Here is an 18,316-nt window from a genome sequence, read left to right as displayed (position 1 = left end):
ACAAGCGCCACTCAGGGAAACACTCCCGGTGCAATTTAAACACTAACTGGGCACCCGCGCGTGCCCCCCCCCGCCACTGCCCACCAGAAGCAAGAGGCGATTTCACCCCGCAAAACCGACGCGCGACCTGGATCCGCATCCAAGATGCAGCTAGCGGAGGAAGGGGGCGGACGAGGGGTGTTTACTCCGGGCTCCTCCGAGCGCATGCAATCCTAAGCGGTCCCTGGAGAGGATGCGACCCATTTACTTTCGGTTTGGCCATTCACCGCCCCCAGTTCCAGACCTTCCGGCGGCGTTTTGGGCCAAGCCGCGCGAACGCGCCCAGCCAGCCATTGCCGCCCGCCGTTGCGCAAGGGGAGCATCTCCCTTTCCCGGCGCGTCCCCGAAGTTTGCAGGGCAGGCGCTTCCCCGAGTGACACTCGGCGCGTCCAATAGGCAGCGGCGCCTCCGCCTAGTTTGGGAGATTCCCCCGCCAGGGGCGGGCCCGGGGCAAAAGCGAAAGGCGCTGGGGGAGCCCCGGGTCCCTGCAGGGCAGGCGAGGCCTCGGGCGGCGTGGGGGCTGTTTCTAGAGGCTGCTGCTCCCGGGAGGCTCTTGCGGGGCTGCTGTTCCCGGGCTCCCCCTGGGCAGAAGGCAAGAGGGGCGATGCTGCTCCAGCTGAGCGCCCAGTTTGATCCTCCGAGAGATGTGGGGCCCTGGCTTTCCGAGCAAGCGGCGCTGCTGGGAGACGCGGATGGTGGTGAGGGCTGCTGCTGCTGCTGCTATTATTGCTACTGTATTCTTATTCCTATTTTTATTCTTCTTCTTCCTGAGCGGTGGAGTCGCGCATTCCTGTCCTTCTTTTTTATAATTATATTTTATTAATTTTCCATACAATCGTACCACATTACAATTTCTGTTGACCCTCTAAACCCTAACTCTAAACCCTAACCCTAACCCTAAAACCCTAACCCTAACCCTAACCACCTAATGCACACAAAGAATCAGGTGAAAGCAACTCAAATCAGCTTATTTTTTACTTCCTTCGGCTTTTCTGCCAATCATTCGAATTTAACACATTTCCAAATTTTGATATTGCCTTTATGCCTTCCCCCCTCTTATATTTTACTTTTTTACAATATTTCTTATTTTATCACAGAGCTTCTCTAAATGCCACTAACGTCATTTCGTTATCACTTATGCATTCCCAGTAATCTGTTAATTTTCCCCAGTCCCCGATGAATTTTTGATCTCGTTGATATCTAATCTTTCCAGTCAGTTTATGAAGTTCTGCATAGTCCATCAGCTTCGTTCTCCATTCCTCCAACGTTGGTAATTGTTCTTGTTTCCATTTCTGAGCCAGTAATATTCTTGCCGCTGTTACTGCATATTGGAAGATTTTATGGTCCTTTCTATTTATTTCATTGCCTACAATTCCTAAGAGAAAAGCCTCTGGTTTCTTAGCAAATGTATATTTCAACATTTTTTTCAATTCATTATATATCAACTCCCAGAAGCTTTTCACTTTCTTACATTCCCACCACATATGAAAAAATGTACCATCTATTTCTTTACATTTCCAACACTTCTTACATGTTTTGTACATTTTTGCAAGTTTTACTGGTGTAATGTACCATCTATACATGCATTCCTGTCCTCCTTGCCCCCTCAAAACCCCCCCTCACGACCTGTTAAATGTGCTCTCGAGCCAAACTGCAATTTTTTTTTGGAATTGGGGCGGCGGGACTCAGCTGCCGGCTCGCCTTGTTCCGCTCCGGTTTCGTACTTGGGAAACTTAGAAGCCGTTTTCCCAGCGCAGGGAAGCCCCGGCCAGGTGACAAACGCGTCTCGGCCTCAGCTCAGTGGCCAAAGTTACTACTACCTGTGAATACAGCGGCAAAGCCGAGAGGGCAGGTTCCCCTCATGACAGTCGCAGCCTCTCCCCACCCTCACAGCGCTGCCCTCTTCTATGAGAACCAGAAATAATCTTTAAAACTTCTGGCTGTGTACCCTTAAAGCACATTCATAGTTTCCCTTTCTCTGCTGCTCAAAGAATTCTGGGCACTGTAGTTTACCTCCTTCACAGAACCACTATAACCAAGGAGCCATAAACTACAGTTCCCAGAATTCTTTGAGGGAAAGAATGGGCTTCAGGTGTGCTTGGAAGGTATAGGATGAATACAGCCTTCCTCTGCTTACATTAGAACAGGATGCTTAAAACAGACGTTTAAACCTCCTGTAAAACACCAATCGTCAGTCTTGATCAAAAACAGTGATAAGCTGATCCCAGAGGAGACAATAATTCTGTCTAATAAAATCCTTTACAAAGCTGAAGGTCACTGTTAGTAAAATTGGACTATTGCTTTTTAAAGTGAATGCATTATTTAGGGGTGCTGTTTTGCATATGGTTCTATGTATAATGTTGTCTACCAAACACCAGCCTCCTTTCAAAACACAGAATATCACCCATATAGGAAGACAGACAAGTTTATGTATTATGCACAATCTACTGTATTACTAACAGCACATTATTTTCTGACCGATAATGTATTGGCTCTTCCCTAAAATAACAATGATGATCCTAATCACAAGCAGACTGCTATTGTATCACTTTGTCTGACGTATAACATGAAGAAGCAGGCAGCCTACGGGTCAAACTAGACATGATAAAGGAGATGTGTGATTATATCTATGGTCTCATTAAACCTATCATAAATAACAGCTGCTTGGGTGGTGGATGAGAAGTGGAATCCATTCTTAGGACGGGAGGGTTGTATCCAGCTTATCTTGTACTCGGAGTAGATTCATCAGTGGACTTAATTGGAGCTATTCAGTGCTTCACAACAAAAGCTCCAGAGAGACAAAATATGGGGTACTTCCAGCCAGGAGGAAATTTGGTCATTAGAAACACAGCGATTGTGTAGACCATGTGATTGTGTTGGAGAAGCACTAATGCTCATGTCAACACCAGAGAAGTTGAGAAATGTGCTGGGGGGTTTTTTAACTGCAAATAATTTTGTTTTGCAAATAATAATAATAATAATAACAACATTTATACACTGCCTATCTGGCTGGGTTTCCCCAGCCACTCTGGGGAAACTGCAGTACAGTGAAGAACAATTACAAAACAAGAAGTTACAGAGCCCCACATGTCATTATTACAGCATATGACTGGAGAAGTGATAACCATTAAAATCAGATAAACAAGAACTAAAGCAACTATAAACCCTCAGAAACCCAGTGTGGGTAGTTGGAGGTCATGAACTCTCAAGAGAAGCATTTATGAAAGTTAGGAGCAGAAACCATACTGTATCAAATGGATTAGGTGTACTTTGACCCCTCAAACATATCTAATGTATTGAATGCAGAGTTTTGCAAAATTTTGAAACCTGGTTGTGGACAAGAGGGGCAGGCTTCGAAATGGTGGGATGCATCTCAGAGGGCATAAACTAGAAATCTCAAATGAAACAGACTCTAGCAAAGACTCTCTTCCCCCGAAGCAAAATGCTCAGGGTGATTTTGAAATGGAGACCAAGTTATGTCAGGTCATGGTTTGCTTATTTACAGCCTAGGACCTTGGTGGTAACTTAGACCCAAAGGCCCTCAAAGCAGTGGGCAGCATATTCATGTTAAGAAATATGAATTAAAAGTGCACTAAATACAGGAAATCAGTCATCAAAACAAAACACCTGATAGCGGCCTACCTATAATAGGGGTTGATGGTTGAGGAATATGATCCCTAGTGGTAATTGGCTAGTACTGTAGTAATAGATGGCTTCAGTTACCCTTACACAGACAGTGTGGATGTGTCTGCAAGTTATGGCAAAGAGGTAAAAATTATAGATAACTTCAGCAACTGTGTCTTGGAATGGTTGGCCATGGAACTCGCCAGAGGAGAGTTGGCACTGGACTTAATTTTCTGTTTGAAGCTAAACCATAGAATGTTGCCCCAACATGTGGCAATGGGTTCCAGTTTAGGTGATTTTTAAAGTTGGGTTAGGTCCGTAAATCTCAATATATCTGATGCAATAGACCTGGAATCCTCCCACTATATTTGCGGGAGGGACCAGAACCATATTTGGACCTTGAAACATCCCATCCAACCTGGGCTGTAGTGGAGTCACCAGGAACCGGCACCTGTCTGTGCACCACCACTTTGAAAGGCACTGGATTAGATGACTGTAATCTGCTTACTTGAAAAGTGAGTTCCAGTGGTGCTTCCTCTTAGGAAACACTGCATAGGATTGTAATCAACACTCTTTATTTAAGGAGGAGCAGCGCGATAAAGAACCCCAATCATTTTCCAGCAGGGGTGCATTTCAGAACATTTGCTCCTGAGTCAAGCATTTTTAATGAATTATTGCCACAATATATAAATACCTGGAAATTCCTGTTGTCCTTGCTGTGCTTTTTTGATTCTTCAAAAAATTATTAAGACCCCAGTTGTGGAATTCCTTCCCAAAAGAGGTGAGATTAACCACATCCCTGGTAGGGTTTAGATGGGCTGTGAAAACATTCCATGTGGTTTTAATGGTTGTAAATATATTTAGGTTTTTATACAGATCCTTTTAATGTTAAGGTTTTAGTTTACTTTATGGTATTTTGTTCTTTCTTGCAAACTGCATTGAGGGCTCTTGCTAGGGCCAAATATAGACGATTTTTAAAGCAGACTGTGACTCTTAAGAAAGTCCTCTGTCTTCTCTGATTATTTCTTCAATATGTATCTTCAAAAGTAATATCTGGATATGTAATTCTACAAATGGCTCTGGCAACATTATTGATCTTATTCTGACAAGTAGCTTAATACAAACTTTAATTTTTAGAGTGAAACCCGCTTTGTGAGGTGACTTTTTTGTGTTTGTAAAAAGAAAAGTGTGATGGTTTCCTTTAGTTTGCTTAGTCCTGGCAAGCATAAAACTTGTTTAGTAAGTATTTCTGGTTGAAATCAATGATACTTAAAAGTACTTAACCTTTGGCTGGATCCTCTCCAAAGTTACCGTAAAGAGTTGCATAATCCGTGTGGATGCCAGGAATGGCATATCGAATTGGAGTGCAATATCAGATACAGCCTGAAAGCTCTGGAAGTGTAGAGTTTATTTTTCTTTTTAATTTAAACTTCCTTGAAATATGACCCTGATTTACCTTTAGCATTATAATGCTGGTGATTCACACAAAAGACTTGAGAACGCTCAAACCGAAGCATGAGAGGGCAGGAAATCCTTGTGCAGATTCCGCTTCCTACTAACTGTCTATCATGTGCACCAGTTTTCCTTTGGTGTGTCACAACTTATCTTGCTTCCATTTTTCTCCTGTCAAAAATGTGGCAAGAGAACATTTATAGCACCTCTCTCTCTTGACTTCAAACTCTAAATGCGTAACAAGGAAATGCTACAGTAATTAAACTACAAGGATTGTTCAGGTTGCAGGTTATAGCATTTTGCAAGAGTTATTACACTGGGTAAGGCAAAACAATAAATTAGGGCTGTCACTCAATTAAAAAAAAAAAAAATCTTAGGCTGCAATCCTGTGCATGCTTCCTTGGGAGTAAGCTCCCCTGATCTCAGTGGGGCTTGTGTTTAAGTAGACATGCACTATGAATTGATAATCACCAGTGACTTTTAACAAATTAGTCCAGCAAATAAATTTGCTTCTGGATTAAAGCAGAAGTAAGAAGCACACTTGCGTTGTAGTTCATTCATGCTCATGCTCATGCCATGGGAGACGTCTTAGAGTCTGCATGCTATGAGAAGGAGGTGAGGACCACTTCTTTAAAAACTGCCATCAGTAATCTTTAGAAGTATGAAACGATTTCTTTTAATTTTTAAAAAATCTACCCTGTCAAAGAGGGGACCTTTTTAAATGATTAATGTCAGTTGGTTAAATGTTGCAGCCCTCAAAACAATATGGCGGATTTAGGCACAGTGGATTTTAAATTTACTATTCTTATTGGTTAGTTATAAAGCGTTTCATATTTGTGGGTTGACCTGTGCTAAGGGCTTGGGACAGAGAATGCTTATATTTCCCTCCTGACTGCAAGGGCCAACCCAAGCCGTTTATCAGCCTGAGGGAGAGCCGCAAATGGTGATTGCTGCGCTTGTGCTGGCAGCAATCCCAACCCACTCAGATTCTGTGTTCCAATTAAGGATGGGCAAATCTGTCCCTATCAGTTCCTCTTAGTTTCTAATTTTTCCTCTCTTAAGTTCAGTTCTCTACATTTCCACAACATTTTCATATTTACAAAACAGTCCTTGTGAAAATTCTTCAGCATTGTAGTGTTTATTATTATTACTGCTACTGCTACTGCTACTACTACTACTACTACGGTGGTACCTCGGGTTACATACGCTTCAGGTTACAGACTCCGCTAACCCAGAAATAGCACCTCGGGTTAAGAACTTTGCTTCAAGATGAGAACAGAAATCGTGTTCCGGCAGCGCAGCGGCAGCAGGAGGCCCCATTAGCTAAAGTGGTGCTTCAGGTTAAAAACAGTTTCAGGTTAAGAATGGCCTTCCGGAACGAATTAAGTACTTAACTCGAGGTACCACTGTACTACTATATAGGGAGCTCCCCATTCGAGTCATACGTGACTGCGGACACACATGCCGCTTTGGGCATTGGAAAGGGGCAAAGTGGGGGTGGAACAGGGCAGGGGGGGCTAATGGGCGTCCCACCATTGCGTGTGGTGCCTTGGAACACAACCCTTGCGTAAATGGGGAGTTGCCTCCATGCTCCTCAGCTTCTTGAGATAAGTTCATGTGATTTTCAAAGTTCCTTCTTATAGATGAAATCAAATCTCCCATTTCGCTGTCCCACCAGTTAACAATATCCACGGGACACTGTGGCTTATATTATATTAGAAGACTAGAACAATTTCCCCATTCATGCTGAAAGAGCTGCACTCCTAATAAGGCCACTAAGCAATAGTTTAAAACTACTAATTATTTCTATAACATTACATGACATTATTGTCCTAATGATGTTTGTTTCTTTGTCAGTCTTTTTAAAAAAATATAATTGAGCTTAAACTGGCCTGAAGCATCTTATGGTTGTTATTTCAGATATTTTGGGGAATAACTTGGAGACACTCCGCGCAGTTAATGTTGAAAGAAATGGAAGTATTATTTATACCTGGAAGGTAAGTAAAGAAAGAGAGATAAGACTTAAGAAATGGTCTACATGATGCTATGTGTGCTTTACTGGAAGTAACACTGACTACAAATGGGCAGTGCACTCAAGTAAGACTTGGTGTGTTATATAGCAAATAATAAGTGTGTCCATCCCTTCATTTAATTTAAACTTTAATTTTGCGCTGAAATTAGAGATCTTATCATTACAAAACTGATTAATTTGCAGTGCTGACTTCATATCCCGCTTCATTCATAATCAGTGGAGTGCTTCTATTTAGCACATTTTGGACTGCAGGGCTACATACACTTACCTGGGAACCAGTGGGATTTAATTTGAACAAACGTACATAGAATTGGAATGCTAGTGTTTGAATCCGTGGTTATATTAGCTGTCCTCCTATCTTGCCTTTCACCACCAAGATGCTCTTGGAAGTGTACCATTGTGCTTATCAGACACTTCCATTGGGACAACCGATTATCTGTAATCCCTCCTAAAATCCAGTCCTATTTATTTAACAATTTATACAACTCTCTCTCCTTGTTTGCTATCAGCTGCTCCTCAGAAGGGTTGGAGCAGCAGGAGTCAGCAACCCTTTTCAGCCGTGGGCCAGTCCACCGTCCCTCAGACCATGTGGTGGGCCAGACTATATTTTTTTTGGGGGGGGGAATAACTGAATTCCTATGCCCCACAAATAACCCAGAGATGCACTTTAAATTAAAGCGCACATTCTGCTCATGTAAAAACACGCTGATTCCTGGCCCGTCCGCGGGCCGGATTGAGAAGGCGATTGGGCTGCATCCGGCCCCCAGGCCTTGGTTTGTCTCCAGTATCAAATGCCTCTGAGCTTCAGAAGAGTGGGCAGGGTTGCATTCCCTCCGTCCAACAGTGGACAACTTTTGCAAACTGTGGCAGCTGAAGTAGTTTCATTTCTGAACAAAGACTGGTCTTACCCAAATTTTCCTGGAACTCTCCCACCACTGACTGACTGCTCATGATCATTGGGTCATGCAAATATGTTTTCCAGCAACTGCTGTCTTCTTAACTAGAGAAACTGGTTGAACCTGGTACTTTTAGACATGCAAAAATGTTTTTCGCCACTTTGCTCTGGCTTTTTCCGCAGACCGCTGACCAGGTGCTTCATCACTGAGCTGTGACGCTTCCCCTATTGTGCCCAGACTTTAAAGCATGAGATCGTTGTTGTTTTTCCACAGACCTCTGATCTGGTGATACAGATTGGATGTGCCAGTTAGTTACATGGTGGCTGTGCACAGCCCATGCAGGTTCCTCCAATAGTCTGTCCAACTGCTTTTAATTTAATTGCTCCTGTTCTCTTAACAGTGGCCTGATACATAGCAATCAAACATCTGTTTATCTCCATACCAGTACAAACACCACATGCTCAATTTCTTTCTGTTGAGCTGCTGTTAAAGACACAGAAATGGGGTCAGTCAGAATTGGCAGCCTTCACACTGCATAGGAGAATTAAGAGGAAGTAAAACTACTAGGTGCAAAGATGAGATGATTTAAAATGGGTTTCCAAATTCCCCAACATGTTTTGATGAGTGCTTTTTCTTGGGAGAAAAAAACCAAATCTATAAGTTCATTCAAAATTCTATTCACAAGGCATTAGAATACAGAGCATGACTTATGTGCCTTTTTTCTTTCTCCTTACCATGAAAGGGAAAAGGGAGGATATATTTAGTTGAGGAAACTGAGAGAGAAGGTATGACAGAAGTAGGATTGTCTATGTGGGCGCCTGCTCTCTCGTTCTATCCTGGCCTGCTTTCTGAGTCTCACAGCAGCTCAGCATCAAGAAGTTAAGTAGATGAAGGATTATCATCGTCACTTTTATCTCAGAGATGGGCAACCTGTGGCCCTAGGACCACACACAGTTCTTGGTCTAATATCGCCTCCCTGCTCCCTGTAGGTGATCAGTTCAGGCTTTGGGCGAGAGCAACAGATCCCTCTCCCTGGCTGTCTGCTGGGCAGGAAGGAAGAATGGAAAGGAAGAGAACAAGGACTCCTGGCTGTGGCCTTTCTGATTTCTGGCTTCTGCCCCATTCAGCACTGGTCCATGGTCCCTGACCTTATCCACAATGAAAAAAAGCTTCACCTCCCTTCATGACAGGGGAAAATGTAATCATGTATTTCGGGCTCTTAAAGATAAGGGACCAGGGCCAGTGAAATGTGGACAATTGAAGATAAATGGTTATATTATTACAGGTGACACTGAATGTTTTTAAAATGTTCTGTTCTCATGGCTGAATCACTTCCCTTGCAGGGGAATCAGGCGCACACCTGTATTGGATTGTATGAGCCCAGTAGTCAAAAGAACCAGGTAAGCTTCATCCACCATATAGAATAGGGAGTGTTATAGAGCTTGGCTGCGTCCAAAATCAAGGCTTTTACAATTGCTACAATAAAACCAACAAGCGTAAAATCTATAACAGTTAATCATTCACATATGTGTGTGTGTGTGTGTGTGTATATGTGTGTACGTATATATATGTGTGTGTGTGTGTGTGTGTGTGTGTGTGTGTATGTGTGTGTATATATATGTGTATGTATATATGTGTGTGTGTGTGTGTGTGTACACACCCACACACCCACACATTTATAAAATTATGAATATTGACATATTATAAAGCAGCAGTATTGACTTCTTCAGAATCCTCATAGAAGAAAAAAGGGAATAAGCTTAATAGATCTAAAGGGAATAAGCTTAACAGATCTTCTAGATAGGGTAGGATTTAAAGATGCAATTCAGGTAATTCATTCTGTTATTAGCACCCTCAGAATGAACCTCCTTAGGGGCTGATTTGCCTGAGGATCTTAATTGGCACAGTGAGGTTCACATGGCAGAAGTAATTCCCCTTATGAATTGGGGCTTGGATTTGACTCAGTTCTGGCAGGAAACATGCAGTGCGTGGCAAATGTTCTGGTGTTACATGTTACCTGGCTTTCTTCAATGTATATGAATGGCTTCATTCTGTGACACCTACAATTTTTATAACTACCCTCGGGTGCAGGTCCATGCAGGCAATATTGCAGGTCAGGGTATGAGATATTCGGAGACACCTTTTCTCCAAAAGGGACTCAGTACCCAACACAGATGTAATTGAGAAAGGTCTCCCTGGGCACTGCTGCCACCCAGTAGCCAAGGCAGGCCCAGCAAAACCATCATATCACAAACCAGTATAATCAGGGAGAGAATGTGTAGCTAAACTCATATCCCTAAAACTGCTCATAATCTCCTGTACCTCCATGTGACTCCTTCTTGGATTGAACCATCATCCTGTTACCATATCTAGACACAGTGATTCACAGTCAAGATAAGATCCAGCATTAGAGGGAAAGCTGGCGGAAATTGGCATCTGTTATAACTATGAGAACTTTCAGAATAAATAACTTGAACAAAAGATGACCAGTAGATAAGATGTGCAGGTGTTGATTGGTCTAGCATAATAGGTAAGATACCTCTATTCTCTATACTTCCATAGCACAAAATTGCTTGGTTTTGAGGGTATAGATCATGGGTAGGCAAACTGTTGGTTTCTGCTTCCTTCACTGAGCAGCGAAGTGCTTGTCACAAGACAATGTTTACATTCCACAGTCAAGTGCTGTTGGGTTTTCTCACGGGAAAGGAGACTGGATGTGACGTACACTGGTTTCCTGTTTTTCACTGTTCTTTGCAGTTCAGTGTGATTCTCTCCGTGCTTTAGAGGAGAGAGGATGCCTTTCTCTGCTCCGGCAGAGGGAAGACGTTTTTCTGTAAATTACCAGCTTTGAAGTGTAAATAAAGTAATATAGAGCATGTTGGCACGTACTTTTCATCATTCCGCTGTGCACTGGACACTGCTTATCTCCAATACTTGGTTCCGGGCCCAGAAAAACGCAGTGTTTTGAGAATGGACTCCAGAAGTCGGGCTCCTGGCAAAGGAACAAAGGAGCAAAGAATTGGAGTGCCGGCAAAGGATCGGAATGCAGAGGGCCGGATCGGACGATATCTCTGCGCGTCAAGATGATTTGATGAGGTATGTGCTACTGCTCCGGGCAGCCTGCCAGCTTCTAATTAATGGCTTTATGGCTGGACTTTGAACTTTTATAGCCGGTTTTGCCGTGGCACAGGCAAAAGGCTAGAAGGATAAATTTTTCCTATGCTGGGGGAAATCGAAAGTAAAGCAGCTGCAGCAGTGTCGCAGCATGAATTTAAGACAGCAGAGAGAACTTTCACTTTTGAACTTGCCTTTGGAATGCGGTTTGAAGCAGCTGCAGATAAGCAAAGCAGTTAAGCAGAAAGGCACAGGTTCACAAAGCAGAGGCTGTTTTTGAATTTGCTTTTGGATTGAAGCAGCTGTACACAGACACAGCTTGTATGAAGCAGCCTGATTTAAAGCAGCAGAGATGACGCAGAAGGCTAATGCCAAAGTCATGATGGCTAGCTGCAGAAGGCTGGATGAGGCAAGTGGGGAATCTGATGCCAATCAGCCAAATGCTCAACTCACAGTAGCCTGTGATACTGCCATGATTCAGAATGAAGCAGACCGCCAGGGTGATAGCTGCATGGGCAAGGGGGAGACTTCACAGACGTCATCCCATAGTGCAGTGGAACCACCAGATGGCGCCAAAGCTTTGAAGGCAGTGAAATGCTACTCGTGTGGACGTCTAGGCCATATGAAGAGGGAATGCAGATATCCCAGGGCCAAGACAGAGCAGCGCAGCGAAAGCTCATCGCGTGGAAAAGGCCGAGGCAAAGGCAAAGGTCCGGTGTCCAAGACAACGCAGCACAAGGCAATGGTCTCACGCTTCACTCCAAAGGTTGCAGAGGTCCAGAAGACGTCTAGATCTTTCTTCGTTGTTGATTCAGCGGCGACCCACCACATGTGCAACGATAAGCGACTGTTCGTGTCTTTTACACCGCAGGAAGGTGCGATTCACCAGGCGGATGACCACACAATTCCCAGTAAAGGCTACGGAACTGTTGTTCTTCACAGTTTGGACTTATCGATACAGGATGTGCTTTATGTGCCAGATGCCAAGCATAATCTGCTCAGCGTTGGACAGCTGAATGAGCGGAAAATTGACGTTTCCTTTAAGAACAAAAGGTGCATCATCACAAAGAAAAATGATTATGTATTGCATGCTGAATATGTTGATCGTTTGTATGTTTTGTATTTTGATGATGTTGTGCAGGATGACACTTGTTGCATTGCAGGTTCTAACAAAAGTTTGCATGCAGAATGTATTCACGATTTTCATCGAAAATTTGGTCATTTGCATTTTGAGGCAGTATCTAAAATGCCTGCCTTGGTTGAAGGTATGACTATTAAACCCTGCAGGTACCACATGAAGTGCAAGGCATGCGCAGCAAACAAGGTAAAAATGGCTGCGAAAGGTAAGGTGTCTAGTAGGCAAGCTACAGAACCATACCAGGTTGTTCATGCTGATTTGGTTGGACCACTAGCGCCCTCTTTGGGTGGAAACAGGTACTTCATGGTTCTCATTGATGCATTTTCCAGGTATATTTATGTGTACAATCTCAAGCAGAAATCAGAGGCTTTTCCAAGGTTCAAGGAATTCTGTGCTTGGTTGGAAAATGTGCATGGTAAGAAGATAAAAATTCTTTTCACTGATCGCGGGGGAGAATTCACTTCTCAGCAGTTTGAAGCTTTTCTGACTGAGAAAGGAATTCAACACGATTTGTCTAGTCCTTGCTCGCCATGGCAGAATGGACTTGCGGAACGAGCAAATCAGACATTGCTTCAAGGGTTAAAAACCTTGCTGCATGATGCCAATCTTCCAGAGAGTTATTGGGCCGAAGCTCTCTCATGTTTCACTTACAGTTATAATCGCAGGTTATCTTCAGCGATTGGTTGTACCCCCTATGAGAAGATGTTTGGCAAGAAGCCATACATCAAACACATGAAAATTTTTGGTTCTGACATGTGGGTTCACTCACCACAAAGCTCCAAGTTAGACAAGCGTGGATTGCATGGTATCTTTCTAGGTTATCAGAAAGGGTCTTACAGAATAATGATGACTGACTCTAAGGCAATTAAGCTCACAAGAAGTGTTGAGTACAATGCCAAGTGGGGGGAGAATGTGGGAATTTTCCAATGTTATCCTGATGACAGTGATGAAACTGAGGATAGTCAAAAGCAACCGCAACAACCCACACCCACTGATGAAGGTTCTGATTCTGAGTCTGAAACTGAATCGGGTGATTCAGAGGATTTCAAGAGTGCGAAAGCCTCTATGCGACCCTCTGAAAGCTCTGATCAAGAATTGGAGGAACCATTGTTCACAATAGGTCACTTTTCTCCTAAGAAGGAAGAGGAGAGTGTTGAAGACTTAAGGCTAATTCGCAGGTCACAGAGAGCAACAAAAGGCAGACCTCCAAAGAGATTTGCTGATGAGTTTGCTAAGATAGCAGTAACAGCTGTTAAAAGCTCCAAGAAGGTGTTTGAACCTTCAAGTTTCCAAGAAATCCAGGATTTGGATTCAAAGGAAGCTGAGCCATGGTTAAATGCCATGAAGGCTGAGCTTGATTCCTTGGAAAGGAACAAAACATGGGACCTTGTTCCAGTAGTTCCAGGAATGAAACTGCTTGGAAGCAAATGGGTCTTCAAAGCGAAGACAGATCAAAATGGCAAGATAGTCAGACACAAAGCCAGATTGGTAGCCAGAGGTTTTGCACAGGTACCAGGTGAAGACTATCACGAGACCTACTTACCCACCGTGAGGTATGAGAGCATTAGGTTTATGCTCAAGCTAGCTGCAGAAGAGAATCTACACATTAGTCACCATGATGTGAATACAGCTTTTCTGTACGGATCTCTAGATGAATCACTTTATATGCTTCCACCTGATGGCGTACAGGTAAAACAGGGATTTGTTTGTGCTCTGAAGAAGTCCCTTTATGGTCTCAAACAAAGTGCACGGTGTTGGCACACAAAACTCACTGAAGTATTGTTTTCTCTAGGTTTTAAGCAAGGGAAAGCTGATCCATGTGTATTTGTCAAAGAGGAGGGGCAAAAGAAACTGTATTGTTTGTTTTATGTTGATGATCTTTTATTCTTTTGGAAGGATGTCACAATGTACAATAATGCCCTAGCTCAATTGAAAGAGCACTTTGACATGAAAGATCTTGGTGAGGTAAACAACTACCTATCTCTGGAAATAGAGAGAGATCAAGATGGTAATATTCTAGTACACCAGTCACGTAAAATTGCTGATGTGTTAAGCAAACTAAACCTGATGGATGCTAACCCTGTAGACACACCGATGACAACAGGTTATCAGGTAGATGACACTGGAGAAGCATTTTCTGATACTACACTGTACAGAAGTGTGCTAGGCAAGCTAAACTTCATTGCCAGATGTTCAAGACCTGACATTGCTGTTAGCTGTAATTTGCTAAGCAGACAAGTCAACAATCCTACTGTTAAGGATTGGAAAGCTCTGAAACGCATAGCGCGGTATTTGAAAGGCACTATGCATTACAGACTGAGATTTAACAATCAGAAGTCTGGTGGTCTTGAGATATTTGCAGATGCAAGTTTTGGAAGTGACACTACAGACAGGAAAAGTACGTCTGGAGTTTGCTATAAGTACAATCAGGGTCTATTTGATTGGTCATGCAAGAAGCAAACAACAGTTAGCTTAAGTACTTGTGAAGCTGAACTGAATGCACTGTCTTATTCACTTAAGGATTGTGAATGGTTGTTACAATTGTGCAAAGACATGAAAATTCCTGTCAAATGTCCAATCCAGGTTTACCAGGACAACAAAGCATGTTTGGCTTTGCTGAATTCTGAAGGTTGTAAGCAAAGCACGAAGCACTTGCAATTGAAGTTGCAACATGCTAGGGAACGTATTCAGAAGGGACTCGTAACTGTGTCCTATATGCCAGGTAATGAAATTCCTGCTGATGTATTGTCCAAGATTGTATCAAGGGATCAACACTGTACCTATGTGCAGAAGTTGGGTTTGTACTAATATTGTACGAACACGCTGCCCAGTGATGTTCACAGAAAGGGGGAGGATGTTGGTTTCTGCTTCCTTCACTGAGCAGCGAAGTGCTTGTCACAAGACAATGTTTACATTCCACAGTCAAGTGCTGTTGGGTTTTCTCACGGGAAAGGAGACTGGATGTGACGTACACTGGTTTCCTGTTTTTCACTGTTCTTTGCAGTTCAGTGTGATTCTCTCCGTGCTTTAGAGGAGAGAGGATGCCTTTCTCTGCTCCGGCAGAGGGAAGACGTTTTTCTGTAAATTACCAGCTTTGAAGTGTAAATAAAGTAATATAGAGCATGTTGGCACGTACTTTTCATCATTCCGCTGTGCACTGGACACTGCTTATCTCCAACACAAACTAAGGCCCGGGGCCAGATGCGGCCCAATCGCCTTCTCAATCCGGCTTACAGACAGTCCTGGAATCAGCGTGTTTTTACATGAGTAGAATGTGTCCTTTTATTTAAAATGCATCTCTGGATTATTTGTGGGGCATAGGAAGTCATTCATTATTTTTTTCAAAATATAGTCCAGCCCCCCACAAGGTCTGAGGGACAGTGGACCGGCCCCCTGCTGAAAAAGTTTGCTGACCCCTGGTATGGACGTTAAGGAACCTAGTTTTAAGGGGATTGCACTAATACTGATTGCTTTGGTCAATTGTATGGAGACTAAAGTGTGTGAATGTAAAGAACAAGGAGAAAGAGAGAACTAAATGTAGTTAAGATATACTTGCTCATAAAATATCCAAACATTTTCCCCCAATAGCACTTATATACTTTTGAAAAGGACTTGCACGTGATCAGCTGCTCTGTCAACAGTGAGAAGACATTGCTGGGTAAGCTCCTTCCTGTTGCTTTCTCATTAAAGTTATGTTCTGTACAGTGTTAGAAACTCAGATATATAAGCTATGTGACAGATGGCATCTAAAATCTAGGTTGCAGTCACTACAATGGAATATCTATTTGCCAGGGGGTTGTCGTAGATGACGCTCGGGATTGCTTCCAACGCTACAATTCTATGATCTCAACTGCATTGCTTGGTCTTGCAACAATTCACTTGTCCCAGTATGCAAGAAAGAGAAACACACACAGTGGAAATGGAAATAGTATTAACTATGAACTAAGGGAGAGGTTTTTAAACTGTGGTCACCAACTTGGCCCCAGAAATCTTCACATAGTTGCAGTTGGACCCATGGCAGTAGCAAAACGCACCTGGCTAATTTCTAAGACTGGTTCTGTATGAAGACTCCTTGTATCTTGTTAACTTGTAGCATTAATCCTTTAAGTGTTGCAGTATAATCTGAGTTATGCCATTTTTAATGCAGGCTTTGGCATGTTAATGTGCAGTGTGGTGAGGGAGTGGTCCTGTGGGTTTCACATTTGTACACTTAAGGATCGTTTAGTGCAACATGAATGAACAGGAAGGAATCTTGGGCTCCTCTTCTCCCCTTTCTCCTCCAAGCCCAGCAGGAGGAGGAGTTTGGAAACATGTGGTTCCACATTTGTTTATCTGCAGATAGTTACACTGGCCAGTCCAATCAATCCAACTTCAAACCACATTATTGAAGTTGGCTTGTTTAAAATAAACATAGTTAGAATTAAGCACAGTTATGGTCTGGCCAACACAGAATACTGTCATTAATATGAGGCAGAAATCAAAGCTTCTGAATTTCTCCTAGTCTTGCAGGAGGAGGAGAGGAAGGGAAAGTACTCAATTCCAAGGTTTGCCTTATCTTGTTTCTTCTCATGCCCATGACGCTAAATTATGGTTTTAGTATGATTTGCACACATGAGTATTCGCTTTTAAATATGAGCTAACCACCATACGTTTTTATTATAGCATTGCTTTAAAGTAATATAAACATAGTAGTAAAACAATTGCGTCAGACAGGCCACATTCATTCCCTAGGGCTGAGGTTCCCCCCCACTGTAGCAATATCCCTTGAAAATCTTGTTAATTTCCCTCAAACAAAAATTGTGGGAATTCAATATATGACGCTTACAATTTCTATATATTTGTTGTTATTAGCGGTCAGTTTTCTCCAGTCAACAACAGAAGACAGAGCAAATCTCTTCTTTCCCCCAGGTATTTAAAACATTGATACACCTTTAAATGGATGTTGGATATAATTTACAAACAGCAGACTAATGTTATGTTAATTCTGCTTTTATCCTAGTGTCTAAGTGTCTGACCTTGTTGATTGAAATTCACCCAGTAAATAATGTGAAAGTTTTAAAGGCTGTGGATAGCTGGATCAGAGTGCAGGTAAGTAATATTTGCAAACTTTTCATGATTAGGTATGTAGTAACAGCCGTTAGGTTTATTTTCTGTGCCAAAGTGCCATAAAGCCTGCTTTCTATCTTAAATATAATTTAACAGTAACAATATCATTCTCTCAATTAGGCTATGCAGTACACCATTAGCCAGCTATCTAGCCTCAATACAGCAAGCCCGTTATCTTTGAACAATTTCCTTTTACAGTTTGTTTATCCAGTTGCAGAAACAATTACTTCTCCAGAAAGCTACCTGTTGCTCATTTCAGAAGATAAATGTAAGTACTTAAATTTAAAAAGCATTTTGATAAAATGTACATTTTGATTGTAGGTTGGTAGGGTGTTCTGCAGTGTCTTTTCTTGCTTTGGAGACAATATGTAAGGTCCATTTCTCTTTTTTAATCCTGCTTTAGGAAGTGTTGGGAGAAGAAAAAGATCTAAGCCTGAGTGGTATTCATGGGTGGCATTCTATTGTATAAAAAACCATCTCTGATGCAATGGTGGCGGTAGGGGGAGGTTTCTTAAAATGACCTTGTGGTTGTGAAAATGCATTGTTCTGTTCTTTCCAAAACCTCCTGGGCTGTTTGAAAAAGCATTAAGTTTTATAGATGAACTGTGGGAATGGTTTCACAGAGACCTAGAACCACAAGAAAGAACTCTGTGTGGCTGGAAGCTTTGTTTCTTGTCAATGCATCATGACTTTCAGATCTGTTTGTTTATGAAGGATAACCGACAATTTGCCCTTATTTGTAAAAAAATGTTGTTGTGTCCCATTTGCAAATTGCCAGGTTGAACATTAGCACCAGCACACAGAGGCTTAGAATGTGGCATTCAGGCTGCCATCTTCCTGGGAGTACCATAGAACTTAAGTCTGAGTAAATAAGCAGAGGCTCACACACTAAATCTGTACTAGTATGCTTTTAGA

At 42.5% G+C, this 18,316-nt stretch overlaps 1 protein-coding gene across 2 annotated transcripts in view; it reads left to right on the top strand.

Moving 5' to 3' along the window:
* Positions 1 to 445: 445 nt before the first annotated feature.
* The window catches only part of GSAP (gamma-secretase activating protein), a 52,825-nt gene continuing 34,954 nt past the window's right edge, over positions 446 to 18,316 (top strand). Inside the window, exons 1-8 of one of the 2 annotated variants that reach the window (XM_083701425.1) lie at positions 479 to 737; positions 2,187 to 2,318; positions 7,036 to 7,112; positions 9,387 to 9,443; positions 15,884 to 15,953; positions 17,147 to 17,203; positions 17,295 to 17,383; positions 17,600 to 17,669. In XM_083701425.1, the coding sequence (XP_083557551.1) occupies positions 644 to 737; positions 2,187 to 2,318; positions 7,036 to 7,112; positions 9,387 to 9,443; positions 15,884 to 15,953; positions 17,147 to 17,203; positions 17,295 to 17,383; positions 17,600 to 17,669 (646 nt within the window). In that variant the 5' untranslated portion in view covers positions 479 to 643. Of the gene's footprint in view, positions 738 to 2,186; positions 2,319 to 7,035; positions 7,113 to 9,386; positions 9,444 to 15,883; positions 15,954 to 17,146; positions 17,204 to 17,294; positions 17,384 to 17,599; positions 17,670 to 18,316 lie in introns of both variants that reach the window. The other variant, XM_083701426.1, reaches the window with a different exon arrangement.

This window comes from Podarcis gaigeae (genome assembly GCF_964106915.1).
Source record: "Podarcis gaigeae genome assembly, chromosome: 10".
Taxonomy (NCBI): Eukaryota; Metazoa; Chordata; class Lepidosauria; order Squamata; family Lacertidae; genus Podarcis; species Podarcis gaigeae.
Note: the sequence above shows the minus strand (reverse complement) of the source record. Positions and strands in the feature narration are given on the sequence as shown.